Genomic DNA, 25553 nt, shown 5'->3' on the forward strand with positions numbered 1-25553 from the left:
CACTGCAGCACAATTTACAATAGCCAAGACACGGAAGCAACCTAAATGTCCACCGACAGAGGAATGGATAAAGATGTGGTACATATATACAATGGAATATTACTCAGCCATAAAACAGAACAAAATAATGCCATTTGCAGCAACATGGGTGGACCTAGAGATTATCATGCTAAGTGAAGTAAGTCAGATAAATATCGTATGATATCACTCATATGTGGAATATTTAAAAAATGATTTACAAAACAGAAACAAACTCCCAGATTTTGAAAACAAACTTTTGGAGACCAAAGGGGAAACGTGGCTGGGGGGAGGGATAAATTAGGAGCTTGGGATGAACATATACACACTACTATATACAAAATGGATAACCAACAAGGATCTACTGTATAGCACAGGAAACTCTACTCAATATGGGAAAAGAATCTGAAAAAGAATGAATAACCTATAATAACCTATATGGGAAAAGAACCTGAGAAAGAATGAATATATGTATACGTATAACTGAATCACTATGCTGTACACCTGAAACTAACACAACATTGGAAATCAACTATACTCCAATAAAATTTAAAAAAATAAAAAAAAATTATGCTAAGTGAAAGAGGCCAGACAGATTAAATATTGTATGATTCTATTAATATGAAAAGCCCAGAAAAGACAAATCTTTAGAGACAGAATGTTGATTAGTAGTTGCCATTTAGCGGGGGAGGAGAATGGGAAGTGATTGCCTAATGGCTTTGAGGTTTCCTTTTAGAAGCAACGAAAATGTTGTACAACTTTGTGAATATACTAATGCACTGTACTGTATACTTTAAAAGGGTGAATTTTATGGTGTGTGAATTATATAGAAATTGAAAAAACTCACACATAACAAAATGACTTCAAGGTGATTTCCTATATGAAGTGGCTTCTGAAAAGGCACCTTTATTTTTATAGGGGCCTTTCAAATATTGTTAGAATTTTTACATTGCAGCCTAATTTTAACATGGCTCAGAATTTGGCTAATGGTTAAATAACAAATCAGAGAAATTGTAATCAAAATATTTACCTATACAACAGATTTTTAAAAACACTCTCAACCTCTTTGGACTTCTAACTGTTAAAAAAAAAAAAAAAAAGGGACTTCCCTGGTGGCACAGTGGTTAAGAATCTGCCTGCCAATGCAGGGGACACAGGTTTGATCCCTGGTCCAGGAAGATCCCACATGCCGTGGAGCAACTAAGCCTGTGCGCCACAACTACTGAGCCTGAGTGTCACAACTACTGAAGCCCGCGTGCCTAGAGCCCGTGCTCCGCAGCAAGAGAAGCCACTGCAATAAGAAGCCCATGTACTGCAATGAAGAGTGGCCCCTGCTCACCTCAACCAGAGAAAGGCTGCACGCAGCAACGAAGACCCAATGCAGCCAAAAATAATAAATAAGTAAATATTTTAAAAAACAAAATTTAAACTAAAAATTTTATCAACCATTTAAACTTATGCAAGAATAGAAAAACTAGCAAAATAAATTAAATGTACATAACAAATTTATACTTTAAAAAATAAGAAAATTATCAATTTGCAAACTAATGGAAACAGGTAATAATCATCGATCGATGTGCTAAACCATTAGGTAGAAGTTTTCTGGTAAACTTTACGATGGGTGGATCAAGCTAACAACTCCTCAACTGAACACTCATAACATCACTATAAATGGAACAAAGCAGATATTATGTCCCTCTTGATGGGTATGAAGAACTAAGATTATTTCATCACCACTTATGAAGCATTTTGCTAATATATACATTCACGCATACGTACATATTTAACTCTAACTACCAGTGTACGGAAGATATTGGTGACAGAGGAACAAGTTAAGCAAGTGTGCACAGCCAAATCCAGAATGTGAGAAATTTTACAAAGCAAATCATACAGTCTCTTTAACAAATAAATTCATCAGAAAGAGAGGGGAAACTACAATAAAGTAAAAGAGCCTTGTGAATCATACACTGTATCTTACAAACCGGGACACTTTTGAGAGTAAAAGGAAGTTCTATCAATAACTATACTAGACAATAGGCATGAACTGGGACCTACTCAAAACCCTCAATCAAATAAATGTAAGATATGGACTTTCTTTTTGTCAATATTTTTTTACTTTATATATATGTATATCTAATATGTATATGTGTACATTGGAAACAGTATCCAATTAGGGAATTTGAACATGGTCTGAATGTTAAATGATATTAAAGAATCACTCAATTTTGAGATGAATGATAATGACACTGTGACTAGGTTTTGTTTATTAAAAAAAAAAAAAGTCCTTGGGCATATACCCTGAGAAAACCACGATTCAAAAAGACACACGCACCCCAATGTTCATTGCAGCACTATTTACAATAGCCAGGTCATGGAAGCAACCCAAACGCCCATCGACAGAGAAATGGATGGAGAAGATGTGGTACGTATATACAATGGACTAGCCATAAGAAGGAACAAAATTGTGCCATTTGCAGCAACATGGATGGACCTAGAGACTGTCATACAGAGTGAAGTAAGTCAGAAAGAGAAAAACAAATATCGTGTATTAATGCATATATGTGGAATCTAGGAAAATGGTACAGATGAACCTGTTTGCAAGGCAGAAATAGACACACTGACATAGAGGAAAAAAACATGGGCACCAAGGAGGGGAAAGAAAGGGTGGGATGAATTGGGAGACTGGGATTGACTTGTATACACTAATATGTATAAAACAGATAACTAATGAGAACCTACTGTACAGCACAGGGAACTCTACTCAGTGCTCTGTGGTGACCTAAACGGGAAGTAAATCCAAAAAAGAGGGGATATATGTATACATATAGCTGATTCACTTTGCTGTACAGTAGAAACTAATATTGTTTTACAACATTGTAAAACAACAAAGTCCTTATCTGTTAGTGATACACACTGAAGTGAACATAGCTTAGATGATATGGCCTCCGTTTTGCTTTAAAACACTGGTGGGGATGGGGTTAGGAAGTGGGGGGGGGCACAGAATATATGGAATACTATAGGCAAAATGTTGATAAATATACTGCACTCCCCCATTTACGTATATTGGAAAATTTTTATAATATAAAGTTTCTTTAAAAGTTTAATATCACCCAGCATGGCAGAGACATTTCTGGCTTTGACTTCCTTATAATGACAGATACACTCCCACAACTCTTACTTGCCAAAAAATTATTGGTTAGGCTTAGTCATAAAATAAAAATCTCAAAGGGAAATCTTTAAAGGAGAAACAGCTGGCTGGGCTCAAAGGAAATGTAAAAATCCGTTTTGATTCTCCCACTGGAAGATGCTCTCGGAGTTCTTTTCTGGACTCACAGTGGGTGGTTATGGTACATGTGGGCACTGGGATTTATAAGAACCCAGTGATGAGGGTCCCACAGCTTTCAATATTAAAATGAGTCAGCAGCCCCAATTTGAGATTACCCTCCATTCTTCACAAAAAAATCATAATTTTAACTTTTTCCAGAAATAAAACTTATTTTATGGGGTAGAAGAAACTTCAAAAGCTATATCCAAGTGAAGTCTCTATTGCCATTGGTTAAGTGTCTATTTGAATCATGTACCTCAAGTATATTTTTTGTTTCTGGAAACTTGCTCTAAGTATAGGTAGCTCAAAGCTGGAACGTCATCTAAATAACTACTCATCTTTATCTTGAAATTATAGACGAAGTTAAGCAAAAGTATACAGATTGGCCTTTAAAATGTCAATATTTGAAGCACATCTTTTAATAGTTTTGTTCTTGTCCCTATTAATTTTTCTTAGACCCTGGCCCAATCATCATTCATGGTTTTCAAATGCAAAATAACATAATTTAGGAAAGTTCTTAACATAGAATCTGACATATAGAAAGAAATTCTATTTCAGACAATGGCATTTATAAGAATCAAAGAAAAGCCTTCAGGGGAAAAATAACAAAGATGTATAATATTAATACAAATTAAATCAATTACAAAGAATGCGAAATATAGTTTGCAAGAAACTTCAAGAAATTTAAATAAAACAAATGTCATTTTCACAAGAAGTTCTTTGGTGGTTTAGAAGTTCCAGCTACCAAGTCTAAGAGGAAGTCTGCTTTACAAAAACAAGGCAGTGTCGCTGAATTCCTGAGAAAAATGCTATCACCAACATCAGCTCAAGATGCCTTAACTTTCATTTTCTTTCTGATTAAAGACACCTAAATACATTTTTTTCAAGGAGAAACAAGGAATGTTAGGGTAAATGGAATATTACTTTATACCTAAAGCAGTCAATCACAAGTTTGAGTCATGTCTTATGAATCAGCCACTTCTACCTTCCAACCTATCATTTGTAAAAGTGGGTTGATGGCCTTGAGGTACACACCATGACACTTTGGGATCATAACTATCATAGAAAGCCAAGCCACACTTTCATATGTGAAAAGTAACTTTCCTAAACAGATTATTTATAGTTGATTTGCAACCCTCCCTACCCACCCCCAATGACCCAGAGGGAGAACCTATGTTAATATACAGTAAAACCATACCAGTTAGAGTAATAGTCAGCAAAAGGACAAATTTGGTTAGCAATGGATTGTTGCAGTGAGCAGCGCAATATTTCCATAAGCTCAGTAAACTCTTTTGTAGTTTGGTGGATGCAGAAGAAAGGTGACTAAAGGAAGAAGTGCAGGGACTTCCCCGGTGGTCCAGTGGTAAAGAATCTGCCTTCCAATGTAGGGGATGCGGGTTCGATCTCTGCTCAGGGAACTAAGATCCCACGTGCCGCGGCGTGACTGAGCCCGCGCATTGCAACTAGAGAAGCCCACGCGCCGTGACTACTGAGCTTGCGTGCCTCAGCGGGAGGCCCTGCGTGCCGCGAACTACAGAGCCCACGTGGCCTGGAGCCCAAGCCCCACACTAGAGAAGAGAAAACCTGCACGCCACAACTACAGGGAACCCCGCGCCACAACGAAAGATCCCGCATGCCTCAACTAAGACCCGACGCAGCCAAAAAAATTTAAAAAAACTAAGAAAAAAGTGCAATATTAAAATTATTTTAGTACCGACTGTGAGTAAAATAGCTACATAGGATTTCAGTGCAGCACTGTGAATTTTCCTGTATTCTTTTAATGATATACAAGAATAGCATAGCAGAAGGAAAATAAAAAATTAAGCTTTCTCCAAGTGAAGATGTAAACTTCCTGCAGGTAGATAAGGTTAAAAAACAAAAAACACAAACAAAACCATACCAGCACTTGGATGCATTAAATATATTTAACTGCATACCTTGCTCTCCTATTCCAAATTTTCATATTTCTAGAAAATAATGCCCATCCATAGCCACTAATTTCCTGATTATTTAGTAGCAGTAAAAGTGGAAGTGATTTTGATTATTATTATGGAAATAATGGACTAGATTGCAATGAAGTCAAAATCAGTTTGTTTCTACAGAACTTCTATAAACAAGCCTTGTATTTTTATGTTTGTTACCTATAAAGTCCTTGACCTGGGAATCCTAAAGTTTCTCACCAAACTGTCTCAGATACTGCTACACAGAAGTGGTGTCAATACTTACTAATGTGGTGGCTAGGCACACTAAACAGTTGTCACTTGCAGTAAGCGGACACATAAGTATTTTCAGGTTTATGGTATGGTTGAGTTTGTGGGTACAGACACTCAGATTTCCAGCAAGCTGCTTCTAACTCATAGCTACACTGTCCGAAGGTACAAAATATTAGTAAATGAAATTGCTTCGAAGTATCCATGTTAGCATTAGCAAATGCAAGTTCCTACTGAATGGCTGTGAAGCAGGCATTTTGATCCCTGTTTTGTAAATGTGAAAACGCAGTTTCAACTCTCTGCCCTCAAACCAACAATTAAGCTTTCCTAGCAGTGGAAAGAGAAGAGAGGCCTGGGAGGCACTTACTCTTCATTCAGGGCACACCGACGATTGGTGAGCGTGCCGTATTTCCTCAGGGTCTCGGTGAGCTCGGAGTACAGTTTGTCAGCCAGAGAGAGTGGGATTCCTTCCCACACCAGGATGAGAATCACAATCACCGCAGCCTCACAGGTGTGGCCAGCTCGCTCTCGCACCAAGCACAGTAGCTTCTCCTCGCTGCAGCTTCTGCGAACCACCTGTTCGGGTCACCATTCCACCCCAACACCCACCACCCCAACCAAAACAAAACAAGGGTCACTTGCAGCAGATGAGAGCATTGACTGACGTCTGTATATTTTCTCAAGTCTGGGTCACAATTAGGGCGACATATACCAGCACCTGCAACTTGCCTTTTGCTGCCCATCTATAACGTCGGGGCTTACCCTGGGGTCAGAACTGGGAGAGATGCAAAAGCACTCGGGGTGTAGCAGACTCGACCCAGTACAGTGGGGACAATGCTCCCTGCACTAAAGCCAGAGCTAGATGGAAGACAAGCAAGACTTTAAAGTTCAAGGTCTTCAAAAATGACAAAGATTAACTGCAGGTACTTAAAGGATGAAGGACCTCTTCCTCACATGCCGGGAAGAATTACACTTCTAGCAGGCACTTGAACAGACCTCCTCCTTACTATTAAATTTTTTCAATTAAATACAGTTTGTACATGATTTTATACTCATCTGCCTTTTTCTTAAGAGATGACACGTGATAAATATAAGCAATATTCCTTTCAACTGGCATAAATGATTCTTTGATCTGATAACCCAATTCCCAGGGTTAGATGAATGAATCAAAATGCCCAAGACTGAAGACCAAAGGCCTTGTCAAGTCACACTTACCCATTTGGCAATAGGACATCCCTGAGAACTTTTGCCTTCTTTACCAGTATAGATGACTCTTTCAATCCTAATAGCTTTACCCTTCTGTCCAAACCTTAAAGAAATCCACAGAAACACACACACACATAAAATTAGCAAATGAATCTAAGAGGCAACCAGTATATTGAACATTTGAGCATAATTTTACTCTATGGCCACATCCTGAGAAATGAATAGTTTATTTTTAAAAAACAGAACTAAGCCAAGCAAACTGGATAGTAGACTTTAAGCCTTGTATTTCTTCAGTATCAAAATATACTGATAATTGTAATGAACTATTTTGAAATTATATGATGGGTAAAAATAATGGGAAAGCTTATTTTTATACATAATTTCACAAAGCACAAAACTTTTTAAAGTTTGTTAAATTCAGTCTTCTAAAATAACGTACTATTTGTCCTTTACTAAATTTAGTTATTTTAAAACTTGGGGACTCATTTTAGTTAGGACTGTTTCTCTAAGAATCTCTCATTTTTTTTTAAAAGGCTGGCAAATAACCAGTATCCAGCAATTTTGAAAATATAGGATAATTCTAGAAATAGATTATATTTTCCCTTATAACCAAAGCACTACTTACTCCTTGCTAATACAAGAGGGCACTTAGGGAAATTCACTATTTCTGCCAGGCTACTAGACAATTATTTAGTGAATTTCTATGTGCTCATTTAGAAATGAATAATTTGAATTTTGGGCAACAATGATATGGAATATGTCCTTGCTGCCCAGAATGTCTCCTAATGTATTTTAATGATAAAAATGCCTACCTCTTAAAGAAAAGGCACCCTAGCGTAATAACAGCTCAGAGCTGTGGATACCTATATGAAAGTCTCTCTCTGCATTGATTATCTTGCTCATAACAGTCTTCAAGTCTGCAAGATGACATGCAGGAGTAACTGTGTAGATTCAGGTAAGTACTTGCATACCTATGACTGACAGGTAAAAAAAAAAAATGCAGCTATAAATAGAATCTGTCTCTATTTCTATTCAGTACATCACTCTTGCCCTCTGCTCATACTAATGGACAACTTCCTTGGAGATAACTACTCATTTATAACTCTAGGTGAATTCGACTCAATGGGTCCTTTCTTATACCACCTTTCCCCCCTTTTCCTTTTTTATCATCGAGTGGGAAAACCAGAGTGGGCGCTCTCTTTGCAGCCTGTGCCAGCACCCTTGTGCCTAGCAGGCTGGCTGGCTGGTTCTTGTTCATGCCTGGGTTTTCTGGCATCCATCTCAAAGTGGGCAGCCTATGCCAGCTTGCAGACTATTAGTCCTGTCAAATATTGTGACTCTCTGGTGAATAGCACAGTGTGTAGTGTTGGCAACCCTGGAATAGCTAAGCCTACTAATAATTACTCAATTTACAATTGTTTACTGCTTTGTATGTGAAAGCTGGAAAAATTCTGACATATACAAAAGGATAAACGTTAATCTGCCCTGTGCCTTTGCGTTAATTACCTTTCTTCCATGATTTCTCTAATAGCTGCCACATTAGGACCTGCTCCTAGATGGGTATAAAAAGGACCTTCATCTTTTTCAATAATTTGCTCTGTTGAGATAATAGAAGATTATTATTTTAGACCTCAATTATACTAAATATAAAGGCTACATCCACAAAGCTTATCCCCCACCTGTACATTAAGGGTCCTAAATGTGACTTTAAACATTTTTTTTCTTTAAAATGAGTAAACTGATGGACTAATCTATTAGAAAATGTGCCAAATAATTAAGTATATGTCCATTCTGCCTGTTGGATAAAAATATATTAAATTGCATTTCAGATATGGGATAAGGAATTATTTTAAATCATGTAAGTGGAACTAAATAGACAGTGAGGGAATTAGAATATATTATATGTAATATCCACTACAGTCCAATCTTTTAAACTGAAGAAAAAAAAAATTACAGCTTACTAGAAGCCTGCCTGTTATTTGGATGTTAAAAGATTAAAAATAAAATTTCCTGTCCTATCTCACCCCCAGGATTTTGTTCAGTTTATTGTCAAGATACCTTTTTCTCCTCTCGTTTCCCCACAATACTCGATTACTCTGTTTTGAAAATAAGAACATTCAATCCAGACCCATATTGTATGTACTACTTTAGAACAACTTATGATGAGAGAAAATATTGAAGAGAGGGTCAGATAAAAGGAAGAGGCTCTTGTACATTATCAAAGATGAAAAGTGGGGAAAAAAGGTTTGTATGATAGGAGAAGGGTGTGAAGATGAGTATAACTTACCCAATGTTGTCTATGACATGTGTGGCACATTAGGCCAGTGAGGCAATAATATTACCCCCACACAAAGGGGCAGTACGGATCTTCCCTCCATCCTTCTATAAAATGTGGAGTGTACCATTTTAAGAGGAATAACATAAAGTGGGTGGACCATTAGCCACATCAGTTGAACGCTGGTTTTTACAAATGTCTTCTACTGTATCCAAGCTGAGTAGCTATAATTAAGATCTTTATATATATATAAAACTGCATCAATCAGCAAAAAGTTTCCCTATTCCAACAGACCTATCATGCATCTTGAATTTTAACAAAAAGATGCTTGTTTAAAAAAAAGAAAGGGAAATAGCATATTTTCTATCAAAAAGATGAAACTTTTAAAGAGAAAATATCAAATATAAATCACACAATGTTTCAAATGCATACACGGAGAAAGGGCAACTTTATGAATATTCAGAACTTTGGCATTAAAATTTCCCCTAAGTCACCAAGACAGAAGATGGTAATGTCCCCTTATCTATTATAAAAGTTAATCTTGTAAAACTACTAATACATTCAATCTTGAATTAAAAAATATTAAAAGCTCCTACATTAGTTTGCATAGGGCAGTTATTTTCTCATTTTAACAAGGTGTTTTTACTGCCTGGCTATCTCTCCAGGAGATATACAAAGAGTTAACTAGATTGATTAGGCTAAAACAGATACCTTTATATTTTAAACGGTTTGAAGGGAGGGACAAATGAGCATGCACAATTTTTTAATTTTTTTGAAAAACTGAATGTAAGTGAAGTTCTCTCTTGCACAGCACAAGCATCTGTAATTTAAAGACAAGAAATGTAAGCTTCAGGTTTTTATGAGCCTTCACAAATTGCTGCCAGACTCAAAGTTTTTAAAAAGAAAGAAAAATCCCATATCTGAAGATAAATTTGCTAATTCTGGATAAACACCATGTGTCTCAGTACATTGCTGGCACTTACCTACACATCTGCATGATGGGAAATCATACTGAGTCTTGACAGGTGTATCCAATAAATTTTTTATAGGAGTATCTAGTAATTTGGAAGGTGACTCTAAAAAATTATTGAGAACAGAACCAGCTGTTCTTTTGGTTGGTGTCTTTTCTGAGGAAGGCATTGCTTGCTGCTCTAAAGCTGGGGTGTGGCTATCAAGTTCTGCAGCAGTGGTTTGTCTAGTTAAAACTGTGACTGGCCCTGACATTTCAACTTTTACTTGCTTCTGGGATTTTAGAGTAAGAGCCTTATGGTCAAATAATGATTTGACCTGAAATTGCTTCAGATGCTGCTCCATGGTCTCAAGGATGCTCCGCTGCTGCATGTTATCACAGCTCGGAGGTGGAATCTCCTGCTTGGGTATCTTTTTCCACATTTTGTTTTCTGGCTGTGCTGACATGAGGCGCATACAGGCGTGGGGCTTGGATCCCGGTTCGACTTTAATTGGCCTTTGCATCTGACTATGGCAAGACTCGGCTTGGAGCTGTTGTGTTTGCTGCTGTTCTTGCTTCTGCAAAAGGTGCCACCTTAGAGCAGCATGCTTTTGGATGTCCTTCTGGGGCAGGGTCTGAATGTGACTTCCTGCCTGATTGGGCAAAGGGAACGCATTTGCTTGGTTTTGCATCAGGTACCTGTGCTGAGCGAGCTGTGCAGCTTGTTGACTAGACACGTCTTGGTTTCTATTTTTATATCCCTGTAGAACTGAAGCTTGTTGAGGCTTCTGTTCTAGTTCTTGAAAGCACCTGTGAAGAACATCTTGCTTTGGGGTCACATTATTTGGAAAATATTGCATGTGATGTGAGTTTGGGATCTTGTTTCCTGCAAAGAGTTCAGAATTTACAGTCTGTTCTTTATTTTCTGGAACTACGTGTATATTGTTTGAACAAGAAATCTGCACTTTGCTTGCATTTGACTTCAAGATCTGACCATAGGGGGAATTTATACTATTCATATTCTGTACTTGCTCCAGTCCCACTTGGGGATTATGAGTCTGGAACTCACTTGATTTTGAATGTTGATCTTCACCACGAAAGCATTTTTCTCCTTTAATCTGGCTAAAGAATGATCCTTCTCTTTGCTGATCATTGTTGCCTTGGGGATGAGAAAAGGTCTGGGGCATCTGTTCCTTATTCTTCATCTGTAGTTTTTGCTGCTGTTGCTGGTTTTGAGAGAGATGTGAAGTCTGGGATGGTTGTGTTTGTGCTGCCTGCTTATGAGGCTTATGTGAAAGGTGTGAGTTTGAGAATGGGTCAGTCTCGGAAGCCTGTTGATTCAAGTGCCGTTTCAATGTTGGGGGCATGAGTTTCTCAGTTTGGGGATCTGGTCTTTGTTGGAAATGACACCTCAGGGTACAGACTGACTGTCTGTGAGCTTCGGGTGAAGGGTCCGTTTTGGAGAAGTGCACCTGGAGTGAGGGTTTTTGGAACTGGAGATGCTGGTCCACTGTACCTTGAGACTGCCCTTGATTCATCTCAGCTTGGTACCTTGGTGGTCTCTGCTCCGGTTGCATTATTTTCTGGGTGTAAGCTTGCCCTGGGAGCCCCCCAGGCACGTTGGAATTTCCAGTGTATTGTTTGGAGGTCATTTGATGGGAGGGGTTGGACTGATACTGAAGAATTGACCGCAGGGTTGCCTCATTACATTTCAGATGGGATTCTGCTTGATGACAGTGAGGGGCCTTCAATTCAATCCATCCTGGTTTCAGATAGGGCTGTGTTGGGAGCACAGGGTCTCGTGTCTGTTCCTTGTCTTGACTCTTGAAGATCTCTTGCTCTTTGTGTCCCATCAACTGCTGGCAGTGGTCCTGTGCATCTCCACTGCTACCAAGAATTGGTGGGTTATGTTTGAGACGTTCTGATAGTTGTCTTGTTTTCTCAGAACACAATGGAAACGTCATTGTCCCTGGAGTCCGTATGTCATTCTTGTTAACACAATAATTCTGAGGCCTTTCTGGAAGCATCGGAGAGGGGTTGGATACTTGTGTAGAGGGAGTTGGACTCCGGGATGGTGGTGCCTCGTGGTGACCCTCTATTTTCACTTCCCTTAAAAGAGTTGTGTTACTTTGGTTGGGGTAGTGATGGTGTTCTTCCAAAACTCCATCATTCAGAGTGCTTTTTCCTTCAGAAGGAAGCTGAGGAACCTGCGGAAGAGGCGGAGGGGGAGAAAGAAGCAATTGTGATGGTGGTGGTGTGGTAGTGGCAGAAAAGGAATCCTTAGTGAACACTGAGCTTTGCTTGAAGTAAGCACCATTCATTTCATTTTGCTTTAAATACCGTTCAGAGCTGCCACCAGGAGCCTGCAAATTGCTGCTGGAACCTGAACAGAATTCTTCACCAGATACTAGCTTTGTGGTTCCTTGGATGTTACTGTTTTCTGCCGGAGACGGGCATATCTCAAAAACTGACTTTCGTTGCTCTGGTTTCTGAAAGGGACAGGCCCCTAGGACTGCAGCTGGTATACTGGCACTATCAGCACCACAGGCCTCAGTCACCACTGCAGCTGGCTCTGGAGGCAGCTCAGAGTTCGAGGTCTGTGGGAAATTGATCTGCCCTGAGGTATGCGATGGGTGAGTGATCTCACAGGACAACTCATTAGTAGCCTGACTGTTAATGGCATGTATGTGAGATGTGGTTTTCTGCACCGCAATGGAAACACAATCTGGATAATATTGAGACAGCGTCTTTTCCAGGAGTTCACCATGTGTGTTTTCCATGGAAGAGGCAGAAACTGTAGCACCATTAGGCATTAGCACTGCCTTATTTTTAAGAAGTAATACAATGTTCTTGTCGTGGTAGTTAGCATTTTTCCCCTCCTGTTGGTTCAGAATCTGAAGCTCTGGATTTTCAGATCCACTGCAGTTATGTGATGAAAAAACAGTGAAATCTTTAACTTCATTTCCTTGGGCTGCAGAGCTAACAGATTCTCTCTTATCACTCATATCGGAGACATTGGGTTGACTGCTGCCTTTGCCTGGATTTCTTTCTTGGCTTTCCCCGAAGTTCTTTCTTTCTCCATTGGCCTTTTGGTCTTGTTTCAGTTTCTTGTTCTGATGGAGCCCAGAGAGAGAAGGTTCACTAACTGTGCGCTTTATCCCTCCATTTTGCAAACATCTGGAATACCCTCTACTTTCTTGTATAAAGTCTGGACTCACGCGGCTATTCTGACTTCCTTTCATGTGGGGTATTCCATAATGACTCTTGAAAGGCTGCCACTTGGTGTCTCCATTTACTTCTGGATAAGGTCTCTTGGTTAATGGGCTTCCATTCTGGAGCTTTATAGCCAGAGGTTCTGTCTGGCAAATGGGAGAAGAAGATGGTATCAGGAATGGACTCAGTCTGTTGCCCTCAACATGGTTCGTTCTATCCTGTTCCATCAGGCTTGCTTCGGGGCCATCCACAAGGCTGCCCTCTGAATGAATTCTAAAGCGTATGGAAACAAAAATTAAAGTACATTAATATATATCTAACACTAACAGTACACCTTAGAGAAGAACTGTGGCATTAATAATACTGGAATTCCTAGACATAGCAAACCGTGATACTCATTTTCATGTCTCGGAGTGACAGCCAAGAGCTACTCAGGAAATGATTATTCTTGTCTTACCAGCAACTCTGAAATATTTATGGTCACAGTAAACAAAGATCAAAATCAACAGCTAATGTGGGAAGTTCATACTGTATTAGTAAATAGTATCAACTTCCTTCCCAAATAATTTTTTTTTGTCAAAATGCTAAAAACAATAGAGAAAGACGACCTCCTTTCTTTCTTCTCTAGCACCTTACATATCCAATCATTTGCTAAGTTCCATCAATTCCATTTCCTATGTATTCGTTGAATCATCTTCACTGCCACTAGGCAGCCAGATCTACATTATCTTGCTTCATTATCTACTGTAATAGCTTTTTATAGATTTCTCCTGAGCCCAGCCTGTCCTCTCCCCAGTCCTTCAAGGATCCTTCAAACTGTTATCAAAGGGAATGTTCTCAAAGGCAAATCTGATGCCATACACTTCTTAACACACTTTATTGACTCCATATTGCCTGCATTAGTAGTTCTCAAACTCTTTACCCAGACACACCTGGAAGATAAGGCACAGTCTCTGCAGTGTTGACATTCCAGGGGAGGGGGTAGGGGTGAAAGTGTAGTTTATAAAATGCCTTTTCTAAGTGATTCTATATTTTCCTCTACAAGATCTGGCTGCCTACTTCTTTTGAGAATTCCTGCCTAATATAAATGGTTTTTCATATGCAGGTTTCTATTTTTCTGTCCTCCTACTTGCTCCCACAGATTATACTCCAACTATAACAACAGCTTATAAATACCCAAACATTGCAAGCTGTTTCAGACCTCCATGCTGTTGTTTTATCTGCCTAGACTGCCTTCCTAGTCCTCTTATTGTGCCCTGTGACTCCTGTGTCTGGTTACAACTGTCTCAGATCACCTCCCCTAGAATTTTTTCCTTGATTTTCCAAAAGAATTACTCACTCCCAGTTTTATCCTGCTTTTTGATCTTGTATATGGTCTACTGCTGAACATATCACATTCAACTGTATTTTGTTTACTCTCTCTTACTGGACTGTGAATTCCTTAAAAATATCCTACTCTATTTATCTTTGTGCTTAGAGTGAGCATCCAATCAGTTTCACTAGATTGATATAAATTTGCTCATCTTGTGATCATTTCTTTATTCAGTCATTCATTCAAACTTTTCGAGATCAATACTGATGGAGATTTCAAAGTCCAAAATGATAGGGAAAGCAAGAAGAAATGGGCACCAGAAAAGCAAAAATAATCCATTATATAAAGTGAATGCTGCCCCATTCATTATAGAGTCATGCTTTATTTTCCCACAGTTTTTCTCATTAAATTTATTTTAAGGCTATAAGTAGGAAAAAAAAATCAAGACTATTTTCCCTTTGGGCTATAAAAAAGCTCTATTAAAATAGCCATTGCTTACTGACCAAGACAAATGAAACAGAAGAAGAAACAAACACTGGGAAGCAACACTAAAGTTATCATTTGCAGGGAATAAGATTGTATACTGGCCAACCAAGAGAATCAACTGAAAAACTGTTACAGACGACAGTAAAGTAGCTAGAAAAAAAAAAATCAACAGCCTTGGTACCTAAAAGCAACAACCAGTCAGAAGCTATGGTGGAATAAAAAACTGTAATAGAAAAAATATTTTTATAACACTAAGAACAAACTTAAAAAGAAATGTGAAAGACCTATCTGAATAAAACGTTAAAACAATACTGAGGGATACCCAAACACAAAAACAAAACAAGTAGAAAGATATAATATGTACTTGTATAGTTGTCAAATTAATCTATTCATTTAATGTATTTTCATAAAAATACTAAAAGAATGGGTTGAGTTATTAAGAAGCTGACTCTAAAGTTCATGTGGAAAAATAAACAAATTGGATAACCAGGAATAATCTGAAAGAGAATCATAATAGGGCTCGGGCAGTGTAGGAGCCAAATGGAAAGATATTAAAAAGCAACAAAAGCTCTACTGTACTTAAAACAGCTCGTACTTGCACATAAATAGATAATAGAGTGTTTATAAGACCAATGGAATAGAATAGAATGTCCAGAAATAGATTCAAACACACATAGAAATATAGTATGAGGTAATGATGGCATTTCAAATAAATATATTAGAACAATGGAATAGTTTTCTGAAAAAATGATACAGTTGGATCGGTCCCTTACATCTTGTACCAAAATGTATTCTAGATGGATTTAAATTCTGAATATGGAAAACAAAACCCTAAAAAAATTAAAAACAGCCTGAGAAAACCAAAAAAAAAAATAATCGAATGACTGGACAAGGTCTTTGTGACACAAAATCTAGAAGCCATAAAAGATGAGGAAGTTCAATAAACTTTGTGCATGTAAAAATAAACCCACAGCAAAGTTAAAAGTTACATAATACTTAATATATAGGACTCATACACATTGACAGGGAAAAGACCAACCATCAAACAGGAAAAAATGAGCAAAGGACATGGACAGTTCACAGAAAATGAAATGCAAGTGGCTTTTAAATATTTTTAAAATGTCCATCAGAACTTATAAAAAGAAATGCAAATTAAGACTGCAAGGAGATACAGTTTTTTTTTCAAATTGGCAACGAACAAAAACTTTAATAATACACTACGTTGGCAAGCATATGGGGAAACAGACATGTTGTCACGTAGTTCTCAGGAGTCAAAACTAATACGAATACCATACAGGAGGATTTAGCAATATCTACAGAATTTCGTAGAAACTTCCTTTGATCCTTCAGTTTTAAACTCTCATCTAACAAATATGCACATATTTGTTAAACCATGTATGCACAGTGTTTTGCACTAGCAAAGTTTGGAAACAACCTATATTTTCAGATGAAGTATTTCCAAGTAATTAAATGAAGTAAAGAAAGCTGCAGAACAGTATGTATAAGAATGCCACAACCTGTACCTTTACAAAAATAAAAATAAAATCAGCTCTGGGAGAATATACAACAGACTGGCTATAACACTTTGCCTCCAGGAAAAGGAATGGAGAGGCTGGAGAAGAGCACTGAGAGGGAGATTGTTTTTAACTGTGTCATTTTGGAACTTTTAGGCATGTATGTTAATAAATAAAACTTAAATCAAAAGGTTGTAATTCCTAATGACAAATAAAAATAACAGAACAAAGTGATATTTTTATTTCTGCTAGACCTACTTCCTTTCAAATGTTAAGAGATGGGCTAGATGTGCACAGTCACTAGTCACAAATGGCCGTTGAGCCTTTGAAACGTGGTTAGTCCAAATTGAGATGTTCTGTAAATATATATACACACTGGATTTCAAAGACCTTAGTGTGGACCAAAAAACATAAAATAACTCAATTTTTTAAAATATTTATTACATGCTGAAACAGTGCTATATTGGATATAATAAGTAAAAATATGTCATTACATTTCATGTGTTTCTTTTTACTTGTTTTAATGTGAATACTGGAAATTTTTAAATGTGGTATGTGGCTTATGTTGTATTTCTATTAGGAAGCTCTGAGCTAAACTAATACTCTTAATTAGCAATAACCTTTCATAAAAAAAACCTTTAGTTTCCAGAATCATGAAAACTGATTTGTAGTCTTTGATGTACGGAGCTTCTCCAAAATCAGGGGCATTACCACTTTTGAAAAATTAAGAAGCATAGGAAAGCGGCCAAGATGGTGAAATAGAAGGACCCTAACATCACCTCCTCTTAAGAGCACACCAAAATCACAACAATCTGCAGAAAAACCATCCTTGAAAAAGACTGAAACCTACCAGAAAAGATCCTCTATAGCTAAAGACATAAAGACGGGGCCACAAAGAGACTGGTAGGAGAGGCGAACTCCCAATGTAATCAAATCCCATACCCCCCAAGGTGAATGACCCCAAACTGGAGAATAATTATATTACAGAGGTTCTCCCACAGGAGTGAGAGTTCTGAGCCCCCCACCCTGGGGGTCCAGCACGGGGAAGAAGAGCCCCCCAGAGCATCTGATTTTGAAGGCCAGCAGAGCTTGATTGCAGGAGCTCCCCAGGATTGGGGGAAATAGAGGCTTCACTCTTAAAGGGTGCACACAAAATCTCATGTGCACCGGGACCCAGGGCAAAAGCAGCAATTTGATAGGAGCCTGGGACAGACCTATCTGCTGGTCTTGGAGGGACTCCTGGGGACTGGTGGTGGATAGAGAGGGGGGAATTCATCTGCATGAGCTCTCCCAGACACTGACATTTTGGCACCAAGACCTGGCCCCACGCAGTAGCCTGCAAGCTGCAGTGCAGGGACGCCTCAGGCCAAACAACTAACTGGGTGGGAATACAGCCCCACCCATCAGCAGACAGGCCAGCTAAAGACTTCCTCCTCCCACAGCCTAGAAAATGGGGGAAAATATTTGCAAAGGATGCAACAAGGGTTTAATTTCCAAAATGTACAAACAGCTCATATAGCTTAATAAAAAAAAAAAAAATCCTAAGTAACCCAATAAAAAAATGGGCAGAAGACCTGAACAGACATTTCTCCAAAGAGGATATACAAATGGTCAATAGGTACATGAAAAAATGCTCAACACTGTTAATTATTAGAGAAATGCAAATCAAAACTACAATGAAGTTTCACCTCACACAGGTCAGAATGGCCATCATCAAAAAGTCTACAAATAATAAATGCTAGAGGGGGTGTGGAGAAAAGGGAACCCTCCTATACTGTTGCTGGGAATGTAAATTGGTATAGCCACTATGGAGAACAGTATGGAGGGTCCTTAAAAAACTAAGAATTACCATATGATTCAGCAATCCCACTACTGGGCATATACCCAGAGAAAACTCTAATTAGAAAAGATACGTGCACCCCAATGTTACTAGCAGCACTATTTACAATAGCCAAGACATGGAAGCAACCTAAATGTCCGTCGACAGATGAATGGATAAAGAAGATGTGGTACATATGTACAATGGAATACTACTCAGGCATTAAAAAAGAATGAAATAATGTCAGCAACATGGATGGGACCTACAGATTATCATATACTAAGTGAAGTAAGTCAGACAGAGAAAGACAAATATCATATGGTGTTACTTATATGTGGAATCTTAAAAAATGATACAAATAAACTTATTTACAAAATAGAAATAGGCTCACAAACTTATGGCTACCAAAGGGCATAGCAGGGGGGTGGGGGTGGAAGGGTGGGGTAGGGGAGATTGGGATGTACACACTGCTATATATAAAATAGGTAAACAAGGACCTAATGTATAGTAAGAGGAACTAGACTCACTATCCTAGAATAACCTATAGTGGAAAAGCATCTGAAAAAGAATATATATATGTGCGTGTGTGTGTGTGTGTGTGTGTATAACTTAATCACTTTGCTGTACACTTGACACTAACACAACACTGTAAAATAACTATACTTCAATTTAAAAAATTAAGTAAGAAGCATAGACATAAGCTTAGATAATTCTTCACAGACTAGGTCAATTAGCTTTCCAAACACTACAGCAAAAAATGCTTCCCTTTGGCAACTGTAAAATTGATTTACACATATACCAAACAAAATGTATTTACATGTACATTATGTTGTTATATATTATATAAAAATTTGTACTCTCTGTATACAATATATAGTCCTACTTAATTTTTTAGATAAAAATATTTATATAAAAAGTATTTAACACATTACTCTCTATTACGATCCACACCACATAATTTGGACATTCTTCAAAGGGTCAAGGGCAGAATTACAATGGATGGAGTTTGCAAATCTTTTATGAGCATAATAATAGCTTCTAAGAAGAATGAAGGTGACAATTTTTTTTCAATATGGAGTTTTAAACACAATAGCCATTTTTAAACACTAATTCTATTATTAGAACTATTCTGTCCATGACAGCAATTCCTTTACTGAATACAACCATCAGATGTAAAAAGTTAAATGGTTAACTTTTTCAGGGAGGACAGGAAAATTGTATATTATTTTTCCATTTTTGGATGAGGATAACGTGTTATTTGAGGATTATCTGTTATTGGTCTATGAATCTAATTCAGAATATTTAAACCAATAAAGTGCCATTTTAGAGGGAGAAAAAAGAAATATTTTCTTTGACTTCTGACTTCTTTCTGTGGCCAAACCACACTTTTTGTGTATACACCCCAGAATATTACACAATCCAGTAACCTTCTTGCAACAGCACTCTTATAATCACCTAGCGCCTTTATACTGATATTGGAAGCATTATTTATTTTTAATGAAAAAAGAAAGAAATGAGACCTGTTCATTTTGATCATTGTAGAAATACTGAAAAAGCTTTCATGTAATTTTTACAGGGCATATAAATATACAAAGCTTTTTCAAGCTTATAAAAGTCAATAATTTATATATAAGACAAATCTTCCAAGATAATTTTTTGTAGATATCTACCTGCTAATTTGTGAAAATAGATTTAACAGGTTATTTTTACAAATTGAAGGGAATAGGGAAGCTTTTTCCATAGTTTTTTTTTTGAATGAATGAATGTAAATTTTTGCTATAGAGATATTTTTGTGTGGCATTCCTTTTGCTCCTCAGAGACTAAGAACAGAAATAGTTTCTGTTCATTCAGATCTGCTCTTTTACATGACTGATATCAGAAATATTTTGAATTCTCATAATTGATTTGAGATTCAAATGAAATATCCTTCATTTTTTCCTACACTCAAGAACATATAATTAATATGATGTATAGTACTGATCAGGATACTATTTCATTGTGAAACTGAATGTTCAATTTTTTTTTATTGGAGTGTAATTACTTTAGAATGTTGTGTTGGTTTCTGCTGTACCACAAAGTGATTCAGCTATATGTATACATGTATCTCCTCCCTCTTGGACCTCCCTCCCCCCAATCCCATCCATCTAGGTTATCACAGAGCACTGAGCTGAGCTCCCTGTGCTACACAGCAGATTCCCACTAGCTACCTATTTTACACATGGTAGGGTATGTCAATCCTAATCTCCCAATTCGTCCTACCCTCCCCTTACCCTCCATGTCCACATGTCAGTTCTCTACGTCTGCGTCTCTATTCCTGCCTTGCAAACAGGTTCATCTGTAGCATTCTTCTAGATTCCACATATATGCACTGATGTACGGTATTTGTTTTTCTCTTTCTGACTTAGTTCACTCTGCATGACAGACTCTAGGTCCATCCACATCTCTACAAATGACCCAATTTCCTTCCTTTTTATGGCTGAGTAATATTGCATTGTATATATGTACCATACCTTCTTTATCCATTCATCTGTCGTTGGACATTTAGGTTGTTTTCAACCTGGCTACTGTAAACAGTGCTGCAATGAACATTGTGGTACATGTGTCATTTTGAATTATGGTTTTCTCAGGGTATATGCCCAGTAGTGGGATTGCTGGGTCATACGGTAATTCTATTTTTAGTGTTTTAAGGAACCTCCATACTGTTAACAGTATTCAAATGTTTTTAAAGTAGTGCCAGCTCTTGGAGGTTTGTATATGGTAATTTATACCAAATAAAATTGTAATATAGTTAATGCCAAATAAATTTATGTCTATAAAAATCAGGAGAGAAAATTTTCATTTTAGAACAAGACTCAATTTTTACAGTAGGGACAGTGACTCACCTACAAGGACATTGGCCAGTCAAAACTAAGGCACTAATATTTTCTTAAAACTGTTATGAAGTTTATATACAAGGGCATAGGCAGAAGAGCCTTTGGTCAACCTGGAAAGGATGATTGGTTAAGCTTACCCAGTGATGTTTTTCATGGTGTCAACACTTGATGTTATTGCATTTAGTTACAGTTTCAAAATGAACAGTGAGCTTTTAACATATTCCTTAAGAGGTGTTCTTACAGATGATGGCTGATTTCAAGCTCTCAACCGCCAGCTCACAAAATTCCTGAAAACTTCACAATCTGCTCTTGCAAACTGTTAAGAGCTGGTTCTAGGTACACTACTGTTAGGGCTACCAAAATACTAACAAATCATATTTCTTTCTTTTCTTCTTTTTTGGAAATAGAATGAAAGTTCCCCAGGAACAAATACATGCCATATTATTTGGGTAGTCTTCCTTGTTTCCAGAATAGTAGTGGACAAAGCGCTCTTGCCCACAGAATTACTGAACAGCATTTTAAACTTTTGGGAGGCTAAGAAATTTAAAAATTACTTATTCAAAATGAGTGATAAATGTGAAGTTCATGGTTGTAACAATGGACAAAACATTTCAGAGCATAAGAAAGAATCTAGTTTTACTCCCTCATTTTACAGATGTAAAAACTGAGCAATTTGCTCAAGTTAGGCATCAAAATAATTGCTCCCACAGGGTCTAGACCGGCAGCTCCACAGAAGCTCTTCCTGCCACATAATATTAAGAAAAATGCATAACTCAAGGAGTAGGTTTTATTTTGTTAATCAATTCACACTTTGCCAACATTTTAGTTTTTTTCAGGCTTAGGATAAAACGTATCCTTTTTACGTATCTGTAGGACTGTAATTATTAGCATGATTAAAGGCATTGTGCATGTATTTCATCAAGGTATTGTTTCTTTGTGTGAATTGGAATAGAACAAAAAAGAAGATGTAAACGTTTAGTACATGGAATTTGAAGTTGCCACAGCGTTATTCTGATCCCGTCCTTGCTATCTTTCTAGATTACCTTTTTAATTGACACTGGAATGCTGACGATTCTTCTCTAAAATATCCGAGCACAATTTATAAATTTTCCCTAGTAATGTCACCGAGAGAACTGGAGCTCAACTTGCATTAGTTCATTTGTGTATTCAGTCTAGCATCAGTTGAATCCCCACTCAGTGCAAGTGCTTTGGGGTGGAGCAAAGACACAGAGGCACAGGTCCTGCACTGCTCTGGACTGTGGTTACGGTGACACATTGTGACTGTTCAAGTGCCACAGGAGTGAGTACAAGAGAGGGGATAAGTACTTCCAGCTGTCAGGGTCCGCATGACATCAACCCAAATTTCTCTCATGAAATTTAACTTCATTTCCCTCTTACCATAATAAGAGAGAAATACGTGTCCCACTAAGTTTTAAAAGAATGACAATGAGTGTTCGCCAAACATATCTATCAACGTCAGTGAGGCAGAAGAACTAGTGTCCTAAGTAGAATGCATATATATCAGTAGTTACCAGGTACAGAGGAGACTATATAAAAAACTCAATGCGTTTTTAAAAAAAACTAGTAATGTTCAATAAATGACTTATGGAAACTTTTCTGGCTATTGAATCCTTAATTTAGGAAAAGACATGGCATATATTCATCTGCTTTAACTGCTCTGTTATCTTCCCTAATCAAAATGTAATAAGTAACTCATTACTTAAATTGTATACACACACACATACACGCACAGTTTTTGATTATGTGGTAAAGCATGAAGTTTCTTTATAGGTTTACCAAAAAGGCTTAAACTTAAACTTTAAGAATGTGACTTAAACTTTAAGAATGGACTAAATATAACACTCAGATTCTAAAACCAGCTTTGGCATTTTGTCAAAGCCTAAAGAGGCAGTTTTAGAAATGATTTACCTAAATGACAGGTGTTAATTAAATCACAGTTCAAAATGTCATAATTTAGATCTTACTAGTCATATTATTTATGTTTCTCCCTTTATTCTAACAGTCTAATATACCCCATGAAGTATGGCCTTCTAAGGAACCTAAAAGAGTAGTTTTGTCTTCTATAAATACCACCAATTTTCTTTTTTCTGGAAATTCTAACGGTCAAATTATAACCAGGTAATAGAAATGTGCAAGAATATGTTATGGTCACTCTATGATTTCAGCTAATGCTCCAGAATAATTTTTCATAAGCTATTAGGGAGAGGGAGAGAAAGAAATATATTGAGATAGAGCTTGAGAACTTTAAGTAAAAATGCCAAGTATGTCCACCTGCATCCTCAGTGTCAGAGGTACACGTTTATGAAGTCTGTTTATCTCAGCTGAAAATACTAGCCTTTTGACTAGTAGCTAACATTTTGGTTTCCTAAGACCAAAACAGGTTTTAGCCACAGCAGTTTTTCTTTGGTATTTGATTTTGTTCCTTCTCCCGCCTCTCTGACAATAATTTATTATGAATTCAAGTCACAGCGGCAGCATCTGTGAAACAATTACTGCATCTAGGACTGACTCTGCAGTCTAATCCATCATAATTATGACAGGCCTCTTTGAAGATGCTATGATGCATGACTTAAAAATAGCACATTAGTGTGCAAATGGATCAGCATCTCATTTCACCAATATGCATTTAGGGTTATAATTTAGCTCAACACCATTTGACTCCTTTTGAATCACTTGAGAATGGTGGCTGCATCTCTCACCACATAAAGCTGTAGATGATGCTCAGAATTTGTGAAGAGGGCCTTTACTTTTTGGTTTATTGATTTGGTTGGTGGTGCACTAAGAGAAAAAAAATAAACATCATTTAAATCTCATGTCAGCTTTTTCCAAGGAGACAAAAGAGTCAATTTATAGATCTGTATAGCTGCCCTAAGGCAATAATTTTTTTATAAAAAATCTTTGACTTCATGTTCTAATACTGAAAGTATATAAAATACTCTGCCATCATCAGATGAGTCCTGTTTACTGATACATGCACACTGTCGGGGATAAATTCTTAAGCCTAGTTACTTGCGAGGACTGTATCTACTAAAGTACATGTGTCTCAACATCAACCTTAGGAGATTACTATATATGTCTCTATCACCTCCATGACAGGCTTTGCCCCTATTATAATTCTGGTGTTAGGAATTAATTAGTTCCTGACATGGAAAACACTGAGTAAAGATGATATATTTGACTACACTTCCTGAGTAGATGGCACTGTTTTCCACAACTATTATAGATTTTTCCTACCAAAATGGGAGATAATTTGTGTCAACTACACATTTATTTCAAGATATGTGTAGGACAATGGGCCTGTTTTGTCTATTGAATGTCCCTGTGGGTAGTGCTCTAAAATCCCGACAAATTTCAATGCTTATCTTCTGCATCTGTCAAATTCCCTCCACTTAGTTTGACTTTCTTTCTTAATATATAATATTAGTATGGTTAAGTCCCACTCTGGAAGTAAGAAAAGTGTTTTTTATAGGGCATAACTTATGAAGTTAAAAATTATTTAATTTAACATTAGTTTAATATTAGAGCTAAAATTTTTAAGGAAAACAATCTATCCAAAACATATTTTCAACAGCTAACTTTATGTATCCAAACTACATGTTAAGCATGGAACATAACGCATTATGTATGCATTAAATATGGACAATACAAGGTGAATTAATATTTTTACTGCAAAACTGACTTTTCTATTTCTCATCTTGTAAGAGCTTTCAATTTTATTATTAAGAAATCTCTTAAGATGTACTTATCTTGGAAGAAAAAAAAAAGTGAACACACAAGCATGTCAAAATCTCAAAGAAATTCCTGCATTTCCAGAAGTGCATTAATAAGTAGCTACACACACGACAAGCACTTGCTTTGCTCCTGCTGTGTGTTATACATGGTTATAGGAGAGAGACCTTGTCCAGTTTTTCATAATCCTCAATAGAAACTATATAATTCCAATATTTGAAGTTTTAAAATTTGTTTCTTAAAATAACATTATAGACACAATTTAATAACATATAGATTATTTAAAGGAGGAAAGTCAGGAGAAATGTCACTGAAGATTAGAGAAGAGGCATACAGACAGAAGTCTGCATGTAAGATGTGGACAACTGACAGTTTAGAAATAAATCTGCTTACAGTTGGCAACTCTAGTCAACTAGTTTCCCAACTGGTAAGATGGGCATGCTCTTTTGTCAGTTTTCAATTATCCACGTATCTGTTAATCCTGGATTGTTTCTCGAACTGGGCTTATTCCTGGTCTCTAACTCTCACCAAACTAATATGTGCTGAGGGAAAAGATCATCAAACATAATTATAAATATCATTTGTCACAAGCATTATTTGTTT

The 25553-nt window shown here is 37.2% G+C and overlaps 1 protein-coding gene across 1 annotated transcript in view; it reads right to left on the reverse strand.

The window, feature by feature from the left end:
- Nucleotides 1–25553, reverse strand: part of TET2 (tet methylcytosine dioxygenase 2) — a 131840-nt gene that overhangs the window by 24519 nt on the left and 81768 nt on the right. Inside the window, exons 3-6 of the mRNA XM_082838410.1 lie at nucleotides 10018–13469; nucleotides 8266–8356; nucleotides 6769–6862; nucleotides 5921–6129 (exon numbers count right to left, since the gene is read on the reverse strand). Coding sequence (XP_082694536.1) covers nucleotides 5921–6129; nucleotides 6769–6862; nucleotides 8266–8356; nucleotides 10018–13423 — 3800 coding nt within the window. The 5' untranslated portion in view covers nucleotides 13424–13469. The remainder of the gene's footprint in view (nucleotides 1–5920; nucleotides 6130–6768; nucleotides 6863–8265; nucleotides 8357–10017; nucleotides 13470–25553) is intronic.

This window comes from Leucopleurus acutus, assembly GCF_964270905.1.
Source record: "Leucopleurus acutus genome assembly, chromosome: 4".
Classification (NCBI taxonomy): Eukaryota; Metazoa; Chordata; class Mammalia; order Artiodactyla; family Delphinidae; genus Leucopleurus; species Leucopleurus acutus.